General features: G+C 40.5%; 4 protein-coding genes and 1 long non-coding RNA gene across 11 annotated transcripts in view; 3 read left to right on the top strand and 2 right to left on the bottom strand.

Moving 5' to 3' along the window:
- The first annotated feature begins 475 nt into the window (after positions 1-475).
- sgms2a (sphingomyelin synthase 2a) lies at positions 476-11,522 on the top strand. 3 transcript variants are annotated; one of them, XM_029505484.1, is made up of 6 exons: positions 476-577; positions 4,432-4,935; positions 5,381-5,498; positions 6,113-6,266; positions 7,116-7,282; positions 10,654-11,522. In XM_029505484.1, exons 2-6 carry the CDS (start codon positions 4,487-4,489, stop codon positions 10,837-10,839), a joined length of 1,074 nt encoding a protein of 357 aa, XP_029361344.1. In that variant the 5' UTR covers positions 476-577; positions 4,432-4,486; the 3' UTR covers positions 10,840-11,522. The 3 variants fall into 3 exon arrangements, with proteins under 3 accessions (XP_029361344.1, XP_029361351.1, XP_029361359.1); XM_029505491.1 differs by having other exon boundaries at positions 488-577; positions 4,435-4,935; XM_029505499.1 differs by having other exon boundaries at positions 489-573; positions 4,435-4,935.
- A 1,262-nt stretch (positions 11,523-12,784) lies between these two features.
- cyp2u1 (cytochrome P450, family 2, subfamily U, polypeptide 1) lies at positions 12,785-17,292 on the top strand. The gene is made up of 5 exons (XM_029505440.1): positions 12,785-13,277; positions 14,444-15,094; positions 15,633-15,794; positions 15,970-16,137; positions 16,224-17,292. Exons 1-5 carry the CDS (start codon positions 12,887-12,889, stop codon positions 16,403-16,405), a joined length of 1,554 nt encoding a protein of 517 aa, XP_029361300.1. The 5' UTR covers positions 12,785-12,886; the 3' UTR covers positions 16,406-17,292.
- Positions 12,801-17,943, bottom strand: LOC115045720 (uncharacterized). Its single transcript, XR_003840900.1, has 3 exons — positions 17,795-17,943; positions 14,804-14,856; positions 12,801-13,261 (listed from the first exon to the last, which is right to left on the bottom strand). It is a non-coding gene; the product is annotated as an uncharacterized LOC115045720 (long non-coding RNA).
- Positions 17,786-21,697, top strand: hadh (hydroxyacyl-CoA dehydrogenase). Of its 2 annotated transcripts, none has more exons than XM_029505509.1 (8): positions 17,786-18,006; positions 18,994-19,122; positions 19,206-19,363; positions 19,591-19,717; positions 19,869-19,958; positions 20,052-20,126; positions 20,259-20,400; positions 20,557-21,697. In XM_029505509.1, the coding sequence occupies exons 1-8, from the start codon at positions 17,878-17,880 to the stop codon at positions 20,673-20,675; spliced, it is 969 nt and encodes a 322-aa protein (XP_029361369.1). In that variant the 5' UTR covers positions 17,786-17,877; the 3' UTR covers positions 20,676-21,697. The 2 variants fall into 2 exon arrangements, with proteins under 2 accessions (XP_029361369.1, XP_029361378.1); XM_029505518.1 differs by having other exon boundaries at positions 17,788-18,006; positions 20,052-20,124; positions 20,284-20,400.
- A 117-nt stretch (positions 21,698-21,814) lies between these two features.
- The window catches only part of lef1 (lymphoid enhancer-binding factor 1), a 41,921-nt gene continuing 37,654 nt past the window's right edge, over positions 21,815-26,081 (bottom strand). For 3 of the 4 annotated variants that reach the window (XM_029505463.1, XM_029505452.1, XM_029505471.1), the window contains one exon: positions 21,815-23,470. Coding sequence is in view for 1 of the 4 variants with exons in the window: in XM_029505452.1 (XP_029361312.1) it covers positions 23,391-23,470 (80 nt within the window). In the remaining 3 variants the exon portion in view is untranslated. The remainder of the gene's footprint in view (positions 23,471-26,081) is intronic. The other variant, XR_003840898.1, reaches the window with a different exon arrangement.

Here is a 26,081-nt window from a genome sequence, read left to right as displayed (position 1 = left end):
GAGGGAGACTTCCCTTCGTATTAACATGTAGGATAGATTAATTATCACTTGTAATAATATTGATGTTTATAGAATGTATTATGCGTCATTGAAATCTGCATCACATGGATAGATAGTTTTTGTGATCATTCATACGCAAATACAATGAAACCTATTTTTTTTAAATAGTATTGGTTCCATTTTATTTAATGGACAAAAACAGTTAATATTTTGTGACTCCTTGACAAAAAATGCTCTGTTGCCCACAAATGGTAAAATGTCACGCTACTCCACCTAACATGTTTCAGACGCAATTCTTGTCGAGCACCTATTTTAAACAATTTGCAGGGTGAAGCCGGTGCTGATTGTAGGACAGGATGTGAATTAAAGGGGGGATGCATGGCAGGAGGCTGGATATAGAGGATGGGTGGATGGATGGATGAATGGGGCTACGGGGAGGAGCGCTCCCTCAAAAGCCAGCGGCTGTGTGGTGTAGCAGAGCAGTCTGGGCAGAGAAGAGATCAAACAGGGCGCAGCATCCCCGATCCAAGGAACTGCAACTACGGGTAGAGGCGCTAGGAGGCCCGAGCCAAGGCAGGTAGGATGCTACATAAGCTGAGCAACATGTGAATCTAAATACGGATCCTCGTCCTCTCTTCGCTACGTTTTGTGTTTAATGAGAAGATTAACCCTAACCCTAAACGTGCCATCTGTTAAAGGACTGGATTTCATACTACCTGATGACATTTAACTTTTTTTTTCTTCCTGTTATCATTCGTGTTTACTGTAGATACGAAAGACTTCCGTTATTCATAAAATGAATTATCACTTGTGGCAAAACCTTCGTATTTACAGAAAACGATGTTAAAAAAAGTTTTATTAGGGTGATCAATGGGCATGCGCTGAAACATCAGGCTGGGCTACGTGTTAATGGTGCTATGATGTCATTTATACACAGCGTTTATATTTATCTGTATCTACAGATACAGATATAAAGAGGCAAGTTGTCCCATGTGTGCAGGCCAAGAGCAATATTTCTGAATCATTCTCAGCACATCAACTGTGATTGCTTGTGATATAGTTGTGCTATAATCATTTAGTTTTCAGCTCCCAGATGCAATAGCTTTGACTGAAAAGCAGAGAGGCTATTTACAGGGCTTGTAATGACCTGTTTCCCCACCCAGTAGTCTCCTATCATATGAAACATGAAGTTGAGCAACTGTGAATGTTTGTGGGGGGCCACTGTCCTACACCCCCAAAAGTAAACTTCAAAATCAGCTTCACCCTGTACATCCCATGTGACAGGCTGCTACCCTGTAATATAAGTGATGCATAGGAGGCAACACCCAGCACTAAACCTGACATTACTTCCAGCGCTTACTCCACATGTGGTTAAGGCAGCCAGAAGAGTTGGGATGGCTTTTTGCACACTGTGACCATTTTGACTTGTATGTTGTAAAAGCTACTGTGTGTTCAAAAGAAAAGTACTACAAAATTTATTACATTTGCATGTTTTGATAAACAGCTTTGGACAGTTACAGTGAGTATTATACAGTAGCTGTGGGATCCAACAGAGCAGTAGGACAGTGTTGGTGTAAATCCAAATTTATTACACATCTACTCTCTGACAGTCATGACACCTGGTAAAAGAATATGAAAAATTTCACTAATGTTACTGCTACTAGGAAACTGATATGTTCTGTTTCCCTGAGCTACTTCTTTCACAATAACTGTATCTACTTCTACTACTAATCAATGGCAACAAAAGTAAAAGGCCAAGTACAGTTTGATATAGACTAGACTGAACCATACTTCATGTAGGTTAAGAGCAGTAACAATATTATTATAGAGAATAATTATTTGGAGGTAATTTTTACTTCAGTCATTTCTTTATTTTTGCACTCCTGAATACTCATGCACCTCCATACAATAGAGTCTAATTACACTGTTATTTGTTATAGTTTTTTATTCCAGGGTAAAGGAGCACTTGTCATATACTCAAGCACAAATCTTTTTTTTAATCACAAAGGTATAAATGAGGTTTTTTCATCTATGATTATTGAGCTTCAAACACAAAATGCATAGTGCTTTACACACTTGTATCAAATACTTAAGTCAGATTCTCCTCAGTGGATGAAGTACTGCTAGATTTATTTTAAACCCTCTCTTTGATGAAGACAGTCTACATGATCTGAAGAAGAAAATGAGTGGACAGCAATAGCAGCATGTTATTATGACGGCCCCAAACAGGAGCTAGAATTCATGGTTCCCCTGGAGTAAAATATAGCCTTCAAGGCAACTGGGTGGCTTCTCTTGAAATAGCCTGGGTGAGCAGAGGCAGCCAAGTTATCCATTATAGCCTGTGACCATGTGGAATAGGTTTTTCTGCCAGTTTTCCATCACCTCCCATCCTTTTAGAGCTCTCGGTGCTCCAGCTGGTGGGAAAGCACAGTGTACTGTACACTGGGGAGGAGGCCACCAGTGGAAAAGTGGTCTAATGCAGACTCTCTGCTAATCTCCCATGTACAGTACATGGAGAGCAGTTTCATTGTGAATACTGGAAAATAAATGTTTCCCATCCTTTTTTGCACTGGGTGTCACCCTGACATAGGAAAGATAAACTAAAACACAGAATTAGCCTTGTCCCTCTTTTAAAATTCTGGACTATAAAGTTAATATTTACAATAAACAGAAGTTCCAGGTAAACAAAATCTCCTGATTAAGACTCTGTTGTACTGTTGCACTATGAAAAGCTTTAAATTGACCCCTTGTTGGGAGTGTGCATAAACCTTGGCCTTGACATATGGTTTTCACCATGACCACAACCTTTTAGCCTTAATCTAGTTGTAAGTTAGAATGAATCGAACATCAACTACTGAGGTCACAAGAATGCTGTCCTTTCAGGTCAATTGCATTGTTTCGAGCAGATTAGACAAATGCTTACAAAAGACTTACATAATTCATTTAACATCTAAAAAGGTGTTTAAAATAATGTTATCCTAAAAAAATTATCATGTGTTGCAATGTCAATGAATGATGCTATGTTCATGTCCTCCTATGGAATCTATGGATGTATCTGCCGATGTCACCACAGTCCTTCTTCCTGCAAGTACAGACTTGGAGGTCTTGGAGGAAATGGAGGCCTCCATTATAAAGGTTAAACAAAGAATCAGTTATGTTTTATCATATTAACCAAAGGAATACATTGACCATCTCTCACTCATGATATATAAATAGTATGGTCCACCAGCAAACTAGGGAATTATCCTCAAATGTCAACATGTAGTAGCAACCTGCAGCACAACTTACCACTGAGATGCAATACATTTTAACTAATAACACAGGGGGCGTTGTAATTAAGTTATACTGTTTGTCTGCCCCTGTTGATTTTATTTGCCATTTTGGGCATATTATTATGCATTATGAGCCCTTACAGTCTGTTAGAATTTGTGTTCTGTATTCATCCATCAGATGGATAACACAGGCTGAAGGCTGTGGGTGAGTCAGAGGGCATTCTCACACAGGCCTTTCACCAATGTAATAATATTTTCCCAAAAATTTATCGCAAGGAAACTGATGCTTTTATCAGCTCTCCTCAAGCTGAACATAATCTGCCTCGATCTCTTCATTCGTCGATGTACTGGGCTTCTCTCTTACATGCCATTCTGTATGTATCCTTGATGACACTTATTATGATGCATGTCAGGGCTGGAAGCAACATTCTCACATCCATTAAAGGGGCTGTTAGAGCCTTTTAGATGTGAGAGAGAAAAAAGAGGCATTGCTGTAGTGCTTCTCAAGTCATTTACTGATAGAGCTCAAAAGCAAACATCACATAAGCTCATGTCCATAGATTCATAGTTTATTTTATATTTTTTAGATTTTCTTGTTAGTATGTTTTTGTGTGTTTGTTTTTTGTTGCAAGGCTCTTTTAACAGCTGTTCTGGAGCATTTGTGTTGAGCATGCAAACTTCAGTGTTGCAACAGATAGTGCTTGATCATTAAACAGAAGGAAATTGAACCATTGACAGTATCTGCTTGTTGAGGACAAAATAAGGAAAACCTAAGTACTTTGGCACAAAAACTTTGGAAGGCCCAAAATAAAAGTCTTCCTGAACATCCAATGGGAAGACTGTCTGAGTGGTTCTGGTGAATGTCCAGCAAACGGAAAATATAACTTGCAGTGCTAACTCAGAAAACCACATCTCAAAATATAGCCTTCAAGTCTAAAGTGGACATTTCAGCAAGTGGAGTCAACAACTTTGTATCAGTGAAAGCTCCATCAGTTATTTTGCTAATCCTTTGGATAAAGAAGAGCATAAACAAGAGTAATGCAGTGTAAACCATCTCCTCCCTGACTTGGCATGATGAGCATGGTGGTCTCACTGAAAGTAGAGAGCTTGTCCTGTCCAAACTAAAAAGCTCTTAACTTTCTATTTTCTTTCATGGCAGCAGAAAAGTCTCAACCCCGTGGAGTCGTGCCCGTGGATGGACGGTGTAGGCACCCATGGCATCACAGGAGCTTGTGGATTCAAGAGACTCTGCTACTGATAGTATGAACCCAGCAATGGAGAGTGAGTCTGTGGCCAGCAGTGGTAAAACTTGTCCTGTCCACACTTCTGGCGGGGAGGACACAAAGAGGGGCTTTCGGAAAGGCATAGGGAGGCACAACGACTATGTGAAAATCTCTGTGCCAGACTCCAAGGTCAATCGCTTGCCTATGGAGTGGTGGAAGACATTTATTGCCTTCTTTTATGCTGGTTTCAACTTGGTCCTGACCACAGTCGTTATCACTGTTGTCCATGAGAGGGTCCCACCCAAGGAAAGCAGCCCACCTCTTCCGGATAAATTCTTTGACTATATCGACAGGGTTAACTGGGCATTTACAGTGACAGAGATCAATGGCATGGTGCTGCTGGTCATTTGGATGATCCAGTTGTTCTTCTTCAGATACAAGTAAGACACTTGTCTTTTTCTTCTTAAAGAAAAAATGTAGCAATATTCTATATTTTATTTAACTTCTTTCTCGCAACGGTATTTGGTGACAATTCAATCTAGCAATGAAAACAGCAGTTTTTTCATTGAACAGTGACATAATTAACTGCACTCTTTTAATGTCCACTAACTTGTCAATGTTCTTTGCATCTCATTGTCAGGAAATGTGTACTGTAATCTAGAGGCAGTCCTCATTCATTTAATCCAATCTCTGTCTTTTCAGCAGTGAAATGTTCCCTTTTTAACTGGTCAAAAGGAATACTTTCCTCCTCAGAGATGGAGCCCTCCAATTTTACATGTTTTGATACACTTTGCAAGATTGTTTCTAATTTTGAATCATTTAAGTTGATATTTGCAAATGTTTTGGCAGTTGTTCAATTGTAGCTCTCACTGTTTCCATTTACAGGTCGATAGCAAGCAGGCGGTTCTTCTTCCTCATTGGCACCCTGTACTTGTACCGCTGTGTGACTATGTACATCACCACCCTGCCTGTACCTGGCATGCATATGACTTGTGCCCCTAAGGTGAGTCGGATGCAGTGATCAGAGCAAAAATCAGCTGTTACTCTGGTCCTCTGAACCTCTGGCACCCTTTTTGGGCTGCCACACTACATACACCTTTGACTTTTCACTGCCTCAAGGTACAAATAATTTTGAGGTTAAACAGTGTTTGATCAATTTGGGCTCTTGGCTGTCTTTGCTGAGCTGTGTATCACAAAATGGTCAAAGATTAGGATTAGTCTAGGAGTTGTATTTTTTTCCCCTCTACAAATTTGATAGGGATTGCTTTACTTATGTTTCTTGTCATAAATGAGTAACGTTGAGTAATTTGAGCAGTAACAAGCCTGTTAATTACCACTTCAGCTTGCAATAAGTTGCCTAAAGTGTAAGAAAACTAGACAAGCAATTCAACAAAACTTCTAAATGCACTTTTTGCTCTCTTGCCACCAGTGAGGTGAGGATATTGTTCCCATATTATGTCTTCATGATGAATTAACAGGCTTCGGCTAGTAGGATTAGCTTAATATAAGAACTAGAACAATGAAATAGCTACATCATAGTCCCCAAGACTGAGTCACTGAGTGTTGTTCTGTCTCTCAATTCCTTTCTCCTCACATCCACTTTCTGTTCTCCATCAGCTCCACGGAGACTCTCAAGCAAAACTCCAGCGAATTCTGCGGCTGATTTCTGGTGGAGGTCTCTCCATTACAAACTCCCATCTGCTGTGTGGAGATTTCCTGTACAGTGGACATACTGTGATGCTCACCCTCACTTACCTGTTCATCAAGGAATGTGCGTACTCAAAGCACTGCTTGTTTATCTGCTTGTAATATGTGAATTAATAACATGCAGAAAACGATATTGTCTGTTTACGTTTTTTAAATTGAATGGGTCACAGTATTTTATCAATCAGCTAGAAATAAATTTTTTTGGAGGTAAGAGGATACAAATTTAATTTTTTATAAAGCACTCTGTTTATTACTTGCACCAATTCAAAACTATCGAATGTAATGGTGCAATAAAATTAAAGGTATGCAGTTTTAATTGAACCGGTTTTGTAGAAGCATTGATTAGATTTTGTCATCATTATGAATGAGTTTGCTTTGGACGTAGGCTAGACAAAATGTTAACAACACTTCTTGGTATATGCCAATGCAGTAAACTTTTTAAAGAACCTAACAAATTTGTTGCATTACTTATTTGTTATTTATTTAACAATTTATTAAGTACACCTGGTTTTAACTTGTAACTTTTTACCTTTATGGTGTTTCTTTGGAGGGATTTTGTATTTGACTGCATTAGTTTAAACCAGGTGTACTTAATAAATTGACAGTAGGGTGAGTGCTTTTTTGTTTTGTTTTTATGGTAAAGCTGGATTGAAAAAAACACAAAATATATTTAAAAGAAACAGTCAGAAACAATCAAAACAAAGTTGTTCGTTTGAAATTTACAATCTGGAGTTGCAGTTTTTCACCAGTACAGACATTTTAATGTGGCAAGAAATCCTTTTGATCTTGACATATTTCACTGAAATGTTAGTCTGGCTTTTTTGACAGTTTTTGACATGGAGGAACAGACCACAAATAGATGTTGTCATACATATTGCTTATGCTCTTGTCTCCTCTTCCTTCTGTCTTCCAGACTCCCCACGGTCATTTTGGTGGTACCATCTGATGTGCTGGCTGCTGAGTGCTGTGGGTGTGGTGTGCATCTTGGTGGCACATGAACACTACAGCGTGGATGTGGTCGTGGCCTATTTTATCACTTCCCGCCTGTTCTGGTGGTACCACACCATGGCCAATTTACAGGTCTGAAATTGTGGGGTTGTCGTGTGTTTGCTTTGGAGTAAATAAGAGCTTTCATAGCTGAAGGCTTCCCTTTCATTGAACCTTGTTAAATGAATCATTATGCATGCAGAGTTTTAAATCAAATCAAATCAAATCAGATTTATTTGTATAGTGCCAAATCATAACAAAGTTACATCAAGGCACTTTACATATTGAGCAGGTCTAGACCAAACTCTTTATAAAATTATTTAAAGAGACCCAACAGATCCCCCGATGAGCAAGCACTTGGCGACAGTGGCAAGGAAAAACTTCCTTTAAGAGGCAGAAACCGCTAGCAGAACCAGGCTCAGGGGGGGTGGCCATCTGCCTCGACCGGTTGGGTTGAGAGTGGGAAAGAGAGAGAGAGAGTGAGATAGGCATTGGGGGGAGGGTATAGGCAGGAACATGTTGCTGCATGAAGTTCATGGAGTTGAGCTGTAGTACAGAATTCATGAAATATGGGACCAGCAGGTGTTGCAGGAACATGGGATGGCGATGAGTCACCACCTGCAGGATGAGGACAGGGAGAGAGAGGAGAGGAACTGGGAGAGACAGAGACTTTGGCAGAACATGGTTAGTAAATGCAGTATAAATGCTTAGAACTGGGTGAAACTGTGTTTTTTAAGAAGGATGGTTCTTATCAGCGCATGCAAGGGGGGAGGAAAGGAGAGCGGGCGAGAGGGAGGGAGAGAGAAAGAGGGAGAGGGGTGAGAGGGTGACATGGAGAGACAGACAGCGAGAGAGAGAGTGAGAGAGAGAGAGAAGCTCAGTCCTTCCCCCAGCAGCATAGCTAAAGAGTAGAGTAGTAGACTTAAACTTTTAAAATATAAGCTCTGTCATACAGGAAAGTTTTAAGCCTGGCCTTGAAAATTACTTCCAACTGGAAGTTGGTTCCATAGAAGAGGAGCCTGGTAACTGAATGATCTGCCTCCAGATTTACTCTTGGAGACTCTAGGAACCACAAGTAAACCTCCATCAAGAGAGCGGAGTGGCCTACTAGGACAGTAAGGAACTATGAGCTCTCTGAGATATGATGGAGCTTGGCCATTAAGAGCTTTATATGTTAAAAGAAGGATTTTGAATTCTACTCTATATTTTACTGGCAGCCAATGCAGATCAGCTAATACAGGAGCGATATGATCTCTTTTCCTAGTCCCTGTTAATATTCGTGCAGCAGCATTCTGAATCAACTGAAGGCCTTTTAGAGATTTGTTTGGACATCCAGATAGTAATGAGTTACAGTAGTCCAGCCTAGAAGTTACAAATGCGTGGACTAGTTTTTCAGCATCATCCTGAGTAAGGATGTTTCTGATTTTCCTAATGTTTCTCAGGTGGAAGAAAGCTGCCTGACTAACTTGTTTTATGTGAGGGACAAAGGACATGTCCTGGTCAAAATTTACTCCAAGATTTCTTACAGTGGAGCTGGAAGCCAAAGTGATGCCGTCCAGACTGATGAGATGATTAGATAGTATTTTTCTGAGGTGCATAGGGCCAAGTACAATAACTTCTGTTTTGTCAGAGTTGAGAAGTAAAAAATTTCCAGTCATCCAGACTTTTATGTCTTCAAGACATGCCTGCAGTCTGAATATCTGAGTGACTTCATTTGGCTTCATTGATAGGTGCAGCTGAGTATCGTCTGCATAGCAGTGGAAGTTGATGCTGTGTTTCCTGATAATGTTGCCTCGAGGAAGCAGATAAAGCGTAAAGAGGATTGGTCCAAGTACTGAACCCTGCGGGACTCCATGACTGACTACAGTACATGAGGAGGAGCTGTTGTTAACATGACCAAACTGATGTCTATCTGATAAGTAGGATTTGAACCACCTTAGTGCAGTTCCTTTAATTCCAATTTCATGTTCCAGTCTCTTTAGTAAAATATGATCTATGGTGTCGAATGCAGCACTGAGATCTAGAAGGAGAAGTATGGAGGCTGATCCATTGTCTGAAGCCATTAGAATGTCATTGGAGACTTTAACCAGTGCTGTTTCTGTGCTATGATGGGCTCTAAATCCTGACTGAAACTCTTCAAACAAACTGTTCCAATCCAGATGGTCGTGTAGTTGTTTTGCTACAGCTTTCTCAATGATTTTAAGAAATAAATGGAAGGTTTGATATGGGTCTATAGTTTGCCAAAACATCTGGATCAAGCTGGGGTTTGATGGCCGCGGTCTTAAGTGCCTGAGTTACATAACCCAGAAATAAAGTCAGATTAATCAAATCTAGAATGAACAGCTCAATTAAATAAAAGATATCTTTAAAGAGGCTAGTTGGTACTGGGTCTAATAGACAGGTTGACGGTCTGGATGATGAAACTATAGAAGCTAGCTCTGAGATATTCAGAGGTGAGAATGATTCCAGATGTAAAAGAGGCGTTGCAGCTGATTCAGCGTATTCAGTAGGAGATTTTTATCTAATGTAGGCAAGCACTGATAAATTCTTTCTCTCTCTGATCGTGAGAATTTTATCTGTAAAAAAGTTAATAAAATCATCACTGCTTGGAGCTAAGGGGATCACTGGTTCAACTGAGCTATGGCTCTCTGTCAGCCTGGCTACAGTGCTGAAGAGAAACCTGGGGTTGTTCTTGTTTTCTTCTATGAGTGCTGAGTAGTATGAACTTCTAGCACTGCGGAGAGCTTTTTTATATGTTTTTAGGCTATCTTTCCAGGCTCTGTGAGACTCTTCTGACTTACTGGAACGCCAATTTCTTTCTAATTTCCTTGATGTCTGCTTTAAGGCACGGATTTGGTAATTATACCAGGGAGCCAGCCTCCTCAGATTGAATACTTTCTTTTTGAGAGGGGCGGCATTGTCGAGATTCGAACGCAGTGTGGCCATAGTGCTAGTCACAAGGTCGTCATCCTGCATATGGGAGAAATCCTCATTTGAATTTAGATTTGGCATTGTTGGGAATGATGACCGAATGTTCTCTTCAAATGTTGCCACAGCAGCTTCAGATAAACATCCTCTATAGCTGAATTTATTCCTCAATGCTTTGGAGCCCATTAAAGTAAACTCAAATGTAATAAGGTAATGGTCAGTCAGGAGAGAGTTTTGGGGAAGATTTGTTAGCTTGTCAATTTCACTGTTTTACTGTCAGTCTGGTGAAATGTGTGTGCTCACAAGGCTTACTAATTAAAAAAACTAATTATTACTGTTAATGTTAAAGGAAGTTGTTTTTGTACCTTATTATCATAGGTATTATTACAGAACTATTAAATAATTTTTCAGGTTAACCTAAAAGATTAACAGTACTTGATGAGTATTTACTTGATCTTTTAAAATAATGGATAACTTGGCTGAAAAGTAGTTTATTACTTTTACTATATGATTTCAAGTATCTTTTGTCCATACAGACTTTGAAATGTTCACCCAACAACTACCTCACCAACACCTGGTGGAACCCGCTGTTTAACTTCCTGGAGAGGAACGTCCAAACCTCAGTGCCATGCTCGTATAGCTGGCCTATTACCTGGCCTCCTGCCTGCCTTAAGAACCCTTGCAAGAAGTACGCCAAGGTGCAAAGCACAAGAGAGGAGTGACATGGCCTTGATATCGCCAGCAAACAATGCCTGTTGATCCAATGAAGTGGCATTCATTCATTCAGTATTGTCAAATGCACAGGAACGTAATGGTACCAAATGCATAATTACTGTATGAAAGAAATAAAAATGTGCCTAGAATGATCACGTTTTCTAGGTCCTTTGCCACTGTAATTTAGTTGTGGGATAAACAAAGTTTTTTTCTTTTTTTTTTTGTAAAAGATACTTGTATCAGCTCCTGGTGAATATCAGGCATGAACAAGCAGTTTGTTGCAATTGACTCAAAGGTTTGTTGCAATATTTTCCATATTTGATTTTGGATCCGCTATCATAACTCTTCCTTAATGTAGTGATGGGGTTTACCTCATTATGATCAGTGTGCTCCTGTCACAAGGTGCCTTAGTATGTTAAATGTTAGTAGGTGTACCAAAACTGCCATTATGAGTCCTGGTTTATTTGTTTTTATTGTTGTTGTTGTTGTTATTATAATTTTGTATTAATTTTAGCAGCCTTCAGTGTGTAGCCTAGTTGTAGTCTCAAAATTGTTCTATTGTATTAAAATTGAACTATACTAAAGCTTCATTGTATTTACTGGTTTAATGAGTAACCATTAGTCTATACACTAAAGTGAAACTGCAAATTTTTAACAGTTCATACAGTTCAACAGTTTAATGCTCTTCAAACATGCAACAGTTATATTTTTTTGTAAATTACAAGAAATATGTGTTTTATAAAATAATTTGTATCATACAAGAAAATTAAGTAATGCTTATGTATTTAAATAAAACTATCCACATTAATGCAAGTAATAAGGCTGTATATTTCTGAACTTGTACAGCTTAAGACTCCACCAATTTATCATATATCTTATGAAAGTAAGTGTTAAGATTCTGTAGCTCCATTTGGATTAAATATGTTGCATGTTTCATTCAAATCAAATCAAATTTATTTGTATAGCGCCAAATCATAACAAAATTACATTAAGGCACTTTACATATAGAGCAGATCTAGACCAGACTCTTTATAAATTTATTTAAAGAGACCCAACAGATCCCCTGATGAGCAAGCACTTGGTGACAGTGGCAAAGAAAAACTTCCTTTAAGAGGCAAAATCTTCGATCAGAACCAGGCAGAACATGGTTACAAATACTTAGAATTGGGAGAAACAGTGATTCTTAAGAAGCATGGTTCTCTTTCCGCTCCTGATGTTCTTAACTCCCTAATCTGATCCACTAACTATGTTTTGGAGATTACAGATAAATATCTCTAATGTGTGTCCTGTTAATTTACTGGACTGAAACCTTATGTGTGCTCTCAGCACTGAGGATCCTTCTGACAAGAGAAAGGAGCTGAGTATTCAGTGATTTAGATTTTGCAGCAGCAGTAACACATGGTTTTGGGCCTTCAGAAACCTCAGACTGACCGCTCTGGAGTAGATGGTAGCTCTTACTCCCTTTGACTGACAGCCATTGGAAATGGAGGCTGTCAGGGTTCAAAATAAACCCATGCACACAAAAAGTGAAACTCATCTAACTGACAACAAAAGAGAAATTATTGCGTTTGTAGATGTTGTGGATGGAATTCCTCATATTGTTTATATAGAGTGAAGTGCCAAAAGTACTTTAGATGTTGGTCTGCAAGTCTGAATCAAACGTCCAGAGCCAGTTTGTATTTGCAACGTAATACACGCTGTCTCCCACATTAAATTGATTTATTTGCTTTTATTTTGTGCAAGTAAAAATTTAAAAATCATACAGTTTTTTTTAGCCAATACAGCCCCACTTTGAAATGATTAACTGTGCTGCCTGTGAGACATGACGGAGGGCGGAGTAAATAACAAACAAAGGCCCACCAATGACAGCAGGCTCCGTCAGCCAATCAGGAGCCGGTAACGGTACCACGTTGGCCCCCTGCTGTCATAGTCTCAACAACACAGGAAGAGCGCGCGGTGGTGAGTTTAGGCCCAGTGTCCTCCAGGCGGCGCATGAAGAGTAAACAAGTGAACCAGCAGGACTTCAAGGGAGACTTTATTTAAAATACTACCGCCATGTTTCCGCTGTCATGCACGGACATGGCAGCTTTGATCGTTGTACTGCTGGGCTGTTATTTAGCTCACTTTTATCAGAAACAGCGGAGCCTCGTGAATATCCCGCCTGGTCCCAAACCTTGGCCTGTGGTCGGAAACTTTGGCGGCTACTTCATCCCTCCGGTCCTCTGGAGGAGGTTCGGCCGGACCCTCGACACCCAGAAGTCGGCTCTGGTCCTCCTGACTGAGCAGGCCGAGCTCTACGGCCCGGTTTACAGCCTGTTCGTGGGCAGCCAGCTGGTGGTTGTCCTGACCGGGTTTGAGGCGGTGAAGGAGGCTCTGTCCCTCCAGCCGGAGGTGTTCTCTGACCGGCCGGACATCCCCTCCATCTCCATCCTGACCAAACGCAAAGGTAAGAAACAGGAACATGTTACATTTATGATGAGCTCATTCCGTTTTAAAGTTACAGTCTACGTTTCGATTTCTGAAATTGATCTGTTTTTGTTTTAACTGAGACTTGACTTATCTGTCATGTTGAAGTTTGTCATCAAAAGCAGATTTCCTTTCTATTGTTCATGTAATAAACAGCATTCAGATTTTAAGGATAAAAGGTGCATACTGGCCTCAAGTCTTATTTCCTTTACGTTCCATCACATATAACACACATCAGACTTCATACGGCAGTACTGTTATATTTTAACCATGGCTTCATTTCCTGATTAGACCCTTTTTTTAAGGGGCTTTTTGGCCCAGGATGGGTCTATACAATGCATTTATAATATGGTAGTATGTTGAGTTAAGTCTATAAGTGGCATAGTTTTGTTTTGCTGATATGTCTAGTAAATGTTATGGCAGCAAGCTCCAACAGTATAGTTTAATGCACATTATGACATATGTAAAATGTTCCTTTCTGAATTTGTGGAAGTGGACATAATGGTCTGTCACGGTGGTTGTGGTTGTTGGTGCTGTTATTTTGTCTAGCAAGCAATGATGGGTTGCACATAAATTTAAAATGTTAAAAATGCAGAAGTTAAAACCTTAACAATTTCAGTTTGTGTTGTGTTTTAGGACATGTTTCCAAATTGATGGAGTCCTGAAGGTCTGTAGGGGGCCCAGGGGAGTTGCTTGCCTGTCGAATATTCATTCCAGGATATAAATTATATAGATGGAGATCATTTAGTTGAACTTACACCACTATGAAAAGCTTTGAACAAAAGAATCAGAATCAGATTTTATTGCCAGGTATGTGTAAACATACTAGGAATTTGACTCTGGTTTTTCAATCTTGGACAAGCTAAAGAAATAAAAAATTTAAAAAGAAATATAAATATATAAAAAGATATACATATAGAGAAATATTAGAAGTGGGATATGATGAAATAGTGCAACAGTGCAGTAATGTGCAAATGTTCATGAGGTTGTCAGTTGGAGGAATTTAAGCATAACAGTTTCCAAGTGTGTTCACGTCTATCAAGTCCAAAATGCTCAGGATGATAACAGACACCACTGAACCCAACCTAAATGCTGTCCATATCAAGGTTTTTGACCTGTATCTTTTCTGGTTTACTTAAACTTAAGGAATTGTCTTTGCACCGTATGGGCCCGTATGGAAACAGCAACGCAAATTCTGCCACACAATACTTCGAAGTTTTGGCCTGGGGAAGTTGTCCTTTGAGCCATGCATCCTGAAGGGCCTGGACACTGTCAAATCAGAGCTGCAAAGATACAATGAGGAGTCTGATGGTGCCGCTGTGAACCTTGCCCCGCTGATCAGCAATGCTGTGTCAAATGTAATCTGCTCAATGACCCTGGGTCAAAGCTTCCATCACCAAGACCGTCAGTTCTGCACATTGCTGGACCTGATGGACCGCGGATTGGAGATCTGCGTGAACAGTCCTGCAGTCCTCATCAACATCTTTCCACTGTTCTACTATTTACCTTTTGGGGTCTTCAAGGAGTTGAGGCTGGTGGAAAGAGACATCACAGTGTTTCTGAAAATGATTATTGCAAACCACAAGGAAACGTTAGATCGTCAAAAACCAAGGGATCTGGTAGACATGTACTTAATTCAGGTGCTGGCTCAGGAGGATGCTGGAGAGAAGGACAGCAGCTTTACAGATGATTATCTCTTCTATATAGTAGGAGATCTCTTCATCGCTGGCACAGACACTACCACTAATTCAATTTTGTGGATTCTGCTCTACATGATGTTATTCCCTGATATCCAAGGTAAATTAAACAATTCAATCCATCCTGTGCCATCAGAAATACTTCTGCATACAAATACTTATGCAAATCAGCTTTGAAAAATGTACTGAAGTGCCTGCAAAAATCTCAATTCAAAAGCTGTGTAATGATGACATAGTAAGAAATGTATCTTGTTATTGGTTGTCTACGCAGAGTCACCCAGATGTATTGATGAATAAGGAAAATGAAGTGCAGAAAGACTGAGCGTAGACACAATGAAAGATGAACATGTCCCATTTTTGCAACAGGATCACAAATGAACACATAACCACATTGAAATCAATGATGCAACACATTTTAAATTTCAACCAGAATAAGTAATTAATTATATAAAATCTAATTCAAATGAAATATTTAAAGTTGTATGAACCTCAGACCTTGGACAGACAAGCAGTGCAGATATTAGATTCATGATTGGTCTAAAAGGTGCTCCTGAATTGGATTGAAGTGATTTATTGAGATTAACACTTCATTAATCACGCTGAAATAATGTGGTAGAATTACTTTGCTTCTCTTTTAGACAAGGTTGCGGCAGAGATTGATGAAGTTGTGGGGAGACACAGGAACCCATCGATGGCTGATAAGGGAAGTTTGCCCTTTACTGAAGCCACCATCATGGAGGTGCAGAGACTAACTGTAGTAGTTCCTCTGGGTATTCCACACATGGCCTCCAAAACAACAGGTGATTCAACTCCTCAACAACAATGACCCGTTTGTCACTACATGGTTGGTCAATTCTCAACTGGTCCAATCTGTCAGACAATAATTCTCTTTCGGAGATGATAAGGAATTCTCATAATTTCCTGAACTGATTAACTGAGATGATGGTGTTGTAATAGTCTCCTCCCCTTTTCCAGTGTTCAGAGGCTACACTATTCCTCAAGGAACTGTGATTTTGCCCAACCTGTGGTCAGTCCACAGAGATCCCAGTGTCTGGGAAAACCCAGAAAATTTTGATCCAACACGCTTTTTAGACGATGATGGAAAGTTGCTCAGAAAAGAGTGCTTTATACCGTTTGGGATTGGTATGGCATTCCTTAATAATAATCATCATTAAATTCATCTTAACTGTGTTCACAGGATCTGATGATTTCTCTCTCATGTCCCTCAGGCCGAAGGGTGTGCATGGGTGAACAGCTGGCAAAGATGGAGCTGTTCCTGACTATTACCAGCTTATTGCAGGCCTTCAAATTCAGACTGCCAGAGGGAATGCCCCCCCCTCCCCTACATGGACGCTTTGGCCTGACACTGTCACCCTGCCCATTCACTGTGTGTGTGAGCTCTCGGAGATGACACGTACACATTTTTTACTGGCATGTACTGTCATGCCAAAGACCTTGGAAAAGAAAAAAGCCCAGAGATGTTGGTAAATATCTTTTGGAAAGACAATCTAATGTATTTACATGTATATACAGGATTATATTTTTTAAATGGAGTCTTAATGTGTAAGGAATTTAATGATCATTTTTTAGATTAAAATTATTAAATACATGGCTGTGATGCTGAATAGTTGGGGCGTGTTTTTTGTTTTTTACTGAAAACCAGTAAACAGTAAATTTTTTGGGAGATTCATCATGATGAATGATGTTCAGGTAATAATTACTATTATTAAGTCTATATGAAGTTATTTAATGTCTTGAATATTGATTAATAATGTCAGTATTGTGTTGGATGTGCTTGATTTTAAGATGCCTACTGATTTACTGTATTTGAATTCTATCATTTGTTTGAAGGTGAGTACCGTGTATGACAATCCAACTATATCAGTCATAAGAGAAGGAAGTATTTCTTTGCATCAGTTTAATATCATGAGTTTGGCCAGTGAAGATACATTGACTAGTAAAATAAACATTTTCAACTAAACTTTAGCTGCTGAATATTGGGTGTCACAGTCATGAAAAGTCAAAGTGCCATCTTCACATAACCTTCATGAAGCTCTCAGCTGCTCAGGCATCCTTTTCTCTGCTGCTGCTGCTGCTGCTGCTGCTGCTGCTGCTGCTGCTTTTTTCTTCTTCTAATTTTGTTTAAGGATGATTGAAAACAAATTTTAGGCATTACTGCCACCTTCTGAAATGGAGTGTGGATTGATGTGTGTAGCTCTGAACCCATTCATACCAAAGCAGAGCCTCAAGTCCTGATGCTGTACTCTATCTAACTTTTGTAACTGTTTCAGTTACAAAGCTACAAAGCTTACAAAGCTTCGCATTGACAGAAAAATTAGCTGCGAATGTAAGGAAATTAAGCCGAGCATTAAACATAATCAGGATAAAACTAGCTGCTGTTTGTTTTAACACCAACAATTAAAAAGAAAGTGACTACTAATTGAACATTTATTCATTTTATATAGTTGACACTTTTATGATAAATTATTAGTAAATATAAAAGTGTTCAAATACAACTCTGGGCGAATGTGAAGATGTCAGAATCAACAGAAATATATACAGACGAGAGTTATAAGCAAAGTGTAAAAATCTAAGATAAATATATAAAGCGCAAATAAAAAAACATCTGTGAATGGGCTGAGAGTTTAAAGATTTCGTGGAAATACATGTGGAAAGTCTCAATAATGAAGTAAATACAGATTTGTGTACTGTAACACATGATCTCTGTTGTTAGTCGATATGTAACTGAAATGTGTGTGAAAGGTCAAGGAAACGTTTCCATGATCACGTGACCACCGACCTTTCAGTCCCAGTCTTCTGCAGCGTTTCCGGGTCCGGATCCTTCAGTCAGGTCTGTCCTGAACCACCTGAACTGTCTGAGCCATGTCCTTCCTGACTCAGCAGCTGCCTAGGCAGATCCGCAGAAGTCTGTCCAGCTCCGCCGCCACTCATGTAGCCATCAAACACGTGACGATCATCGGTGGCGGTCAGATGGGAGCCGGCATCGCACAGGTAGGCGGACAAACCGCTCCGTGCCGCCCTCACCCTTGACATGCTCTCCGATTTAACGCTGTTTCTGTTCAAACAACAGATAATCTGACCGTGCACGCGTAAAATAAGATGGCTGTTGGTGTCTGACTGTAGGGGCTGTCCACTGAAACATCGCTGCTAAAAGAACTCCCGATTTACTGAAATACACGAAAGCCAGACTTTGGGTGTAGAGTCATGGAGAAATTTGGACGGAGGTCCAAGAGACTCCATCAGTTCAGACCACCGAGTCCCCGAAGGCAAACGTTGTCAAACAATTATCACCAGAATGACTGAAAAGCTGTACAGAAATGGTAAAAAAGTTATGTGTAGTTAATTATAAATTAAGATATATATGTGTGCCTGGTATCCTATGTGATTTAACTGCAGACGATTCTTTCAGTACAGTCCCCAGTTGTTTTCATCAGGAAGTTGCATTATGAAATACATTGGGTGTGTTTTGACCGCAGTCGTTTCCCTGTGTTGTGATTAAAAATAAGACAAGACACTGAAAGGATTAATTTCAGATGCACCACAGAGAATTTTACAATATCCAGATTTTACCACAAGGTGTCGCTCTGTATTTGGTATTCGGTGACTGACTGTGAATGTGAATGTGAGCATGTATTTGCTCCACACCGACAGTCCGGACAGGAAACATGGTCATGTTCTGTTTTCCTGTCCCATACTAAAAGATGGCATACGTTTATATTAGGACAATGTTTATTGTTTGGTTTGGGTTGTTCAATGGTCTACAGCAGGGGTCACCATCTCCGGCCCTGGAGGGCTGCTGCCCTTCCCGGATATGCTGAGGTCTGATCAGGAGCCGCTTATCGGAATCAAGTGTGTGTGAGCAGTGAAACATCGAAAACATGCAGGACAGTAGCCCTCCAGGGCCGGAGATGGTGACCCCTGGTCTCCAGCGGTGGTGGCTGTATCTGCTGCTGACCTGAACTCGTTTCTTTCCGGCAGGTTGCTGCATCAACTGGCCACACAGTGATGCTGGTAGACACAAATGAGGATATCCTGAAAAAGTCGATCAAAGGAATTGAAGCGAGCCTTATAAGAGTGGTCAAGAAGAAGTTTGCTGATAAGCCCGAGGTGACAGACAAAATCAAAAATCAACGTCCTCATTCCAAAATGAAATTTTTGCTTTTGTTCATATTTTCTTTGGTTTGTTTCAGGCAGGCGAAGAGTTCATTCAGAAAGTCCTGCAGAATGTAACAACCTCCACAGATGCTGGAGCCTCCATCCAGAGTTCGGATCTTGTGTTGGAGGCCATTGTGGAAAATCTTAAAATCAAGCAGGATCTCTTTGGCCACCTAGACAAGCTGGCACCTGCGTGAGCCATGTCCCATTCTCGCTTTCTTTTAAAATCAGCTCTAACCTAAAGTTTCAAAGAAAGTGTAGCGTGATGATTGTGCACAAAATGCCAAGCAGATTTCATACCAACCATACCATGTTCAAGATTTAATACTTTTCGGTGTGTGTTGTAATTTAAAGCATGAGCAGATGTGTGTTTCTTATAAACCTCTGTCCAGATCATGCGATTATGTCTTTTCATTTCAGACACACCATCTTTGCCAGCAACACATCGTCCCTGTCAATCTCTGACATCGCCAGCTCCACCAACAGGCTGGACAGATTTGGTGGCCTCCACTTTTTCAACCCGGTTCCAATGATGAAGCTTGTAGAGGTCTGATATTGCTGCAGCCTTTTCACATTTGTTTATTGCACATGGTCACAATCATGAGGAAGCATATGCTGCGCAGAAGATTTAATAGTTATAAGGACTGAAATGTCTAGATGTCCAGTTTCAGAAGCATTTCGGTCTCACTCTCCTACAGGTCATTGGAACATCAGCAACAAGCCAAAAGACTTTTGATTCCCTCCTGAATTTCAGCAAAGTACTTGGAAAGACACCTGTGTCATGCAAGGTAACAATTTCTGCCTTGTTTTTATTACAAATGTTGTCTCTGACAGATTTATCAAACAGCCCACCTAACAGAGATCCACATCTCTCCACTCAGGACACACCAGGATTTATTGTAAACCGCCTGCTTGTTCCTTACACCCTGGAGGCCATTCGGTTGCATGAAAGAGGTGTGTATGTGTGCATGACCACTAGTTAACTCAACAGTGACATCGCCAATTGTCAGAGGGAGGTACAGATTAAGTGAGTAATAGTAAGTATAAGAAGTGCTCAGATTTCATTATTATTTAATGTTAATTTATAGTTTTTCTGTGCGTTTCCTTCCTCAGGTCATGGATCCAAAGAGGACATTGATATTGCTATGAAACTTGGTGCTGGTTATCCTATGGGACCCTTTGAGCTCTCAGACTATGTTGGACTAGACACAATGAAATTCATTATGGACGGTGAGTTTAAATCATTAAAAAAAAAAGATACAGATATGGCTTTAATTTAAACTATGACAGCTGGTGATAAAACTGCTGGAAGGAAACCCTAATTAGAACAAGCTGATTTTATTAAATGTAAAAACTGGCTTCTGTTATATTGTGGCATATTTTCAGGTTGGTACGCAATGGATCCTGACAACCCACTGTTTGCCCCAAGCAAACTGCTGAACAAGTTGGTTGCAGAGGGAAAATTTGGCAAAAAGACAGGAGAGGGATTCTACAAGTACAAATAGTTCAGTTTTGCTGTGTTTGTAGTTTTGGGTGGAAGACATCAATCTGAAACTTGTTGTAAAATAAACCACCCAGAAAGGACTAATAATAAAAAATTTACCTTTGGATACTCCCTGAAAGTCAACTTTCTGATTCACTTATCATTGAATGACATCTTCATGTGCAATAAGATTGAATGGCATTAATCTTCCTGAGGCTTTTCTTTTTGCTTTAATTGAACATGCACAGGTCAAAGCTGTGAGTAACTTAAGCAGTTTAATGAAAACAAACCAATCACTTAAGAGCAGCTAAAATCGAAGTTATAATACATATCCACATGAAATATCTCCAGCAGCCCTGAACTCCTCTCAGTTGTCCACAATTTGGGAGATCTAATTTTTCCAGTCGTGCAACTCCGGACAGCCCAGTGACAACATCAGAGTTGAGGTGTTAAACATTAGTTTTGACAAATGAGCCAGGATTTAGTAGAGACTTAAGACAGGGCTGTAATAGAATATGAGTGAAACTCAGCAAGCAACAAGTTCAACATTAGCATAGAAGGTGAATCCCAGTCTGAATAGATTTTCTAAAATCATGGAGGAAGAGATTTAAAGGAAGTGTAGAGAAACGTTTCCCACTTCAGCAGATGAATGGATGTGAAAACAACTCCGTACAATGACTCATCCATGCTGACCCGAATTTGACTGAAGGCACCTTAAATATGCTATTTATTATGTAGTCTATAGTGTAATCTATTACATGTTGTCATTCTGTACTCTGCAAACTGACTTGTGTCTCAGAAAGCATCTGAAACTCAAATGTCTATCGTTGCCCTCCTGCTTTCCTCAAAATGTCCTGTCAGCCCAATATGAACACTAAGGGGCACTGTTTTGCTTGAAATGGAGAAAATCAAGGGATCAGATTTCAATTAGTCAAAAAGCTAAAATTTCCTTTGATCTTGGCTCTTTAAGGATTAAAAAAAAAAAAGTTACCTTAAGTTTGTTTCTCAATATATTCCTAAAAATAAAATCACCTGGTTCCCTGATTGAAAGTTTTTTTTTTTGTTGTTGTTGTTTTTTTTGGGTGAATTGACTGTATTTGCACCAACAAGTAACACTTACTGCCTTTGGATACGCTTAATCTCCAAAGAGGACACACAGGCTGTTACATCTGGCACTCCTAGCTCTGGTCTTTCCACCACACAATTGATCACATGAGCCAATGGTGCCTTTTTATTTTTCCTTAAAAAAAGAACAAAAAAAACAAAAAACAAACAAAACACATGTTGGAACAATTCAAATATGACCACTTGGGAAGCAAAGTGCTCTACCAAGATGACAGTGACCCAAAATATGGTAATAAAAAAAGGAATTCTCAAGTAATACTAAAATAGAGCATTAAAATCAAAATGTTACAGAGATGCTTGCATGGAATAAACATGGCTAAAGACCACACTATCAGTTACCAGAGAGAAAAGACAGGTCCATTGCAATAAAAGAAAGACTGCCAAGTGCTGGGGTAAATATATATATATCTGCTTCATTTGTCATGTTTTAGAACAATAAAATATAGGCCTCTGAGCTATCACTCTCGCCTTTGTCCTAATGTTGCCTGCAAAAATACCAAGAAAATTGACATATCCTGACAGTTTTTAAAAAGTACACATACTGAGCATTATTTTACATCTGAGCAAGACTCGAGGTCACTATTTGTTACAAATAGTTATCAAAAAAAGCCTTAAGTTTTAATTTTCTGCAAGATGCTTCAACAAAAATGGCTTTCCTGTGTCCAAAGCTTATTTTCATATAGACCACTATATAAAAAAAACAAAAAAACAAAACAGGAAACAATATTAAAAAACAAAAGAAAAAAAAATCACAAAAAATATACACCGAGAAATTGAAACAAGGGTTCAAGATACAAAAAAGCATTCAAAATAAAATTCAGTCAAATAAAAAGCAAATCAAATTGTTGATCCTTTTTTGCACCAACTGGTCATCAACATACTAAAATGGCATCTTGAGGACGTTTCTTAGACAAGATGAGTTCCCTCCATCGTCCTTAGTGCAGTCTAAAAAGAGGTGTTTGGTCAGTCGGGTGAAACCCCAAATGGTCTCAAAAATCCAGTGAGAGAGAGAGAGATGGGGGAGGGAGGGGGTCTTCAGGGAGTGAATGTCAGCCTAATAAACTATACAATGGAACAGAGGTGACAAATAACTTACAATAACTTAGAAACAGGTGTTTTGAGAGTTTGGGTGGTGCAGGGGGAAGTTTGTGCGCACATCAAAAATTGCTGCAGTTTTTCAGTGCAGTGCCTGGGATTGCAGTAAAGCTGACTTGTAAATGGAAACGGAAAAAACAAAGCAGGGACATCAAAATTCATGTTTTCTGGAGTTTTGGTGCAAGAATGTGTGTTTCTTTTTTTTTTCTCTTTTCTTTTTCTTGTGAGGGTGCTCCTAGTAATCATGATTGTCTTGTTCAAGTTCAGTGTCTGCAGCAGGCGCCTTCAGGAAGGGAGTAGAATCATGTGTTTTTGGTGGCGGTGGCATGTGACTGTTGAAGGAAAAGGGAGTGGGGTGAAGTGTGGAGGGAAGAAAAGGAAGGGTGGTGATGGTGGTGGTCTTTGTGGTTGTGGGGAGGGGGCAGGTGGGAGTGTGTGTGTGTGTGTGTGTTGGGGAGGGGGGGGTCCTCTGAGAAGTGGAGGCTTCAGTTTGGAGATTTAAGGGTCTTCATGGAATCTAACAGGCCTCCATCTCTAGCAGAGGGCCAGTAGCTGCTGCCTTTGCTTTGTATGTGGAGAAACTGTTCCGTTTTGCTCCTGAAGAAAAAAACAAAACAAAATGAAAAAAGAAAAAACAGATGAGAACAAAAGAAAAGATGATCAATCAACTGCAAAAAAGTATGAAGTCACTGCATTTGTATACAAAGAAAACCGGCTCATTTTCCCCATCATTCTTCAGGGGAAAAAACTAAATTGAAACACATCACCAACCCACACCACACAAAACATGGGTTGCGTTCACGTCACATTAACCAAAACCAGACTCATCGAGATGAATCAGAATGACTCAATGGTGTCTCAGCATGCAGGCATGTTTCCCCACTTCAGAGAGCGACCGATTACCATCATCATAATCTACAAAATCAATTATTAGTTGTCTTTTTTTTCTTATTGTTGCTGATTGAATAAAGGCCACAGTGGTGAGACAGACACTGAACTACAGAGGGGTTATAGGTCAGTGACAGGATGTGGGCCGGTCTGGCTTTGATCTAGTCCAATATGGGGGTTGCCGTGACCCAGCTGGCAATGCTACACTCTGCTGTGCCCTCCCCTGACTCACTCATTCCTCCTCTCACTCTCAAGGCAAGCACCCAATTGTGTAGCTTCTGGTTGACATTTAGGCTGCCTCTGCAGGTGGGCGATGGGAAAACAAGAAGAGGAAATATTCTCCACACAGGAGGATCATTGCATTGACCCAGTTGGGTAAAACCAGCAGAGTTTGTGGAGCTCTAGTCAGCAATTATCATGAACCAAAGCAATCCAGGTGCAGTTTGATGCTGAGGTGCAAAAACGTTACCTGACTGCTCAATCCACTCCTCATGAAATCGGCCTTTTCTCTATAACAGGAAAATTGTTTGTCAAGCTGCAAAAGTGTTCTTTTCCCTCTCATGATCTGGTTTTGAGCTAACATAACAGAGTTAGCTACAGTTATTGACACGCCAAGGAGACTTATTTTAGACCGGAGCAGCATCAAATAGAATCTGTGATCAAAGTGGAGAGGTAGAGACAGAGGTGGATGGATGCCTCCTGCATCTAAAAAGATGGATGTTTTGTGAAGTTGAAAAAAAAAGGAATAGAAACGGTATTAGTTTGCTTCTCCCTTGTGGCAAAGCCAAGAGTATATTTTTGTAGGAGAGAAGTCAGCTGAGCCCTGCTGCTCCCTGCATCTTAACACTCAAAAGTCTAAGCGCATGCGTAGACACACAGGCACACACACAAAATCCTGCAGACTGCTATACCTCATGTGGATTAAAGGGAACAGGACAGAGGCCACCTTTCCTGAGGAGAGCTGACCCTGAGCCACACAGAGCAGAAACTGAAAGGAACACAGCGCTCAGAGAGAAAGAAAGAGCCCCTGTCGCTTTTATTTACCTCCGCCGCCCTCACTCTTTTCATCCCAGGATCTCAAAACAGGCCCGCATGCCCGGTACTGCACCCTGTTTCCTCAGGAGCATTTTTCCTTCCCCCACCACAGACATGAAAAGCGTTGGCCTTCCTGCCTGGGGAAGAGGCCTCAGGGGCTGCGGGTGAAGAGGGTGTGTGTGTGTGAGTGTGTGTTGGGGGTGGTTTCCCCAAAAAAGGGGTTGGTAGCAACAGCAGGGATGTGTGCTTGCATGGTGGTTGGTTGTAGGGGGCAGCAGGCCAGAGCTTCACAAGGTCCAGCCGACACAAACACTGGGATTCAGGAGCAGCTTGACCCCTCCTCCTCTCTCCTCACCCTCACCTCCCTCCTTCCCGTCCACATTAGTGCTCAGGAATGCCGGCTGGAGTTCTTTTTTTTTTTGCAGGAAATGAAATGCTCCTCTGTTCAGACGGCAAGCAAAGGTCTAGTCTTTCCCTTTCTCTCTCCCCCAATTTCTTTCCCTCTATGAGACGGAGGGTGGGAGGAAGGGAGAGGGAGTTGGACAAGCTCTCACCCAGCTTTTGAAGTGTGGGAGGTTAAGATAACTGGCACAGCCTCATGTCTCAATCGCCGCTTTCACCTCCCAGGCCAAATCAAAGCGCCCGCAGCTGGGGCCCACTCGCCTTATAGCCCCTTATCCTCCAAACCCACCGACCCACCCACCTCCAAACCACCCTCCCTCCTTCTTTACACGGAGAGCTCTGGGGTTTCTTTTGGTGCCATTAAAAAGGAAAACACTGCCGACAAATTACTCTAAAACTAAGCCAAGTGGAGAGAGGTGTCTCCAGCACAGGCTGCGATGCAGACTTTACCATGGCAAAGAGAGGATGGGAGATTTGGGGGAGAGAAGAAAGGGAAAAAGTGATGGGAGAGGGGGAACCATGAATGTGACGTAGGCTCCAATTCCCAAGGCTGATTCCTGTTTATTACAATTTCAGTCTTAGTCTCAATCTGTTGTTGTGGGTTTCCTGTATTGTGATGCTGTATTGTTTGGGTCCATCTCTTATGGTTTATGTAATTGTGACTGGTTTTTATGTTCAGTATCAGTTATGAAAAGATTGTACTCACCAAGATAATAAAGTAGGAAAATGACATGTTAAAAAAGTTGCCTGGGGGTTTATACACAACCTGCCCAGCATCACACAGGACTTATTTCTTGCACCACAGATTTCCTTTTAGTGATCTAATAAATTGTAGGGCCAACAAACAAAACGGCAACAACTGAGAATTAATAAACTGGAATGA

This window comes from Echeneis naucrates, chromosome 1, assembly GCF_900963305.1.
Source record: "Echeneis naucrates chromosome 1, fEcheNa1.1, whole genome shotgun sequence".
NCBI lineage: Eukaryota > Metazoa > Chordata > Actinopteri > Carangiformes > Echeneidae > Echeneis > Echeneis naucrates.
Note: the sequence above shows the minus strand (reverse complement) of the source record. Positions and strands in the feature narration are given on the sequence as shown.

Excerpts from the sequence above, each read along its gene's own strand:
- sgms2a (XM_029505484.1), top strand. The coding sequence starts at position 4,487 with ATGGCATCACAGGAGCTTGTGGATTCAAGAGACTCTGCTACTGATAGT. Across the intron at positions 6,267-7,115 it reads TTACCTGTTCATCAAGGAAT|ACTCCCCACGGTCATTTTGG; the intron begins GTGCGTACTCAA and ends TCTGTCTTCCAG. Across the intron at positions 7,283-10,653 it reads ACACCATGGCCAATTTACAG|ACTTTGAAATGTTCACCCAA; the intron begins GTCTGAAATTGT and ends TTGTCCATACAG.
- cyp2u1 (XM_029505440.1), top strand. The coding sequence starts at position 12,887 with ATGTTTCCGCTGTCATGCACGGACATGGCAGCTTTGATCGTTGTACTG. Across the intron at positions 13,278-14,443 it reads CATCCTGACCAAACGCAAAG|GAATTGTCTTTGCACCGTAT; the intron begins GTAAGAAACAGG and ends CTTAAACTTAAG. Across the intron at positions 15,095-15,632 it reads GTTATTCCCTGATATCCAAG|ACAAGGTTGCGGCAGAGATT; the intron begins GTAAATTAAACA and ends CTTCTCTTTTAG.
- hadh (XM_029505509.1), top strand. The coding sequence starts at position 17,878 with ATGTCCTTCCTGACTCAGCAGCTGCCTAGGCAGATCCGCAGAAGTCTG. Across the intron at positions 19,364-19,590 it reads CTAGACAAGCTGGCACCTGC|ACACACCATCTTTGCCAGCA; the intron begins GTGAGCCATGTC and ends TTTTCATTTCAG. Across the intron at positions 19,718-19,868 it reads CAATGATGAAGCTTGTAGAG|GTCATTGGAACATCAGCAAC; the intron begins GTCTGATATTGC and ends ACTCTCCTACAG.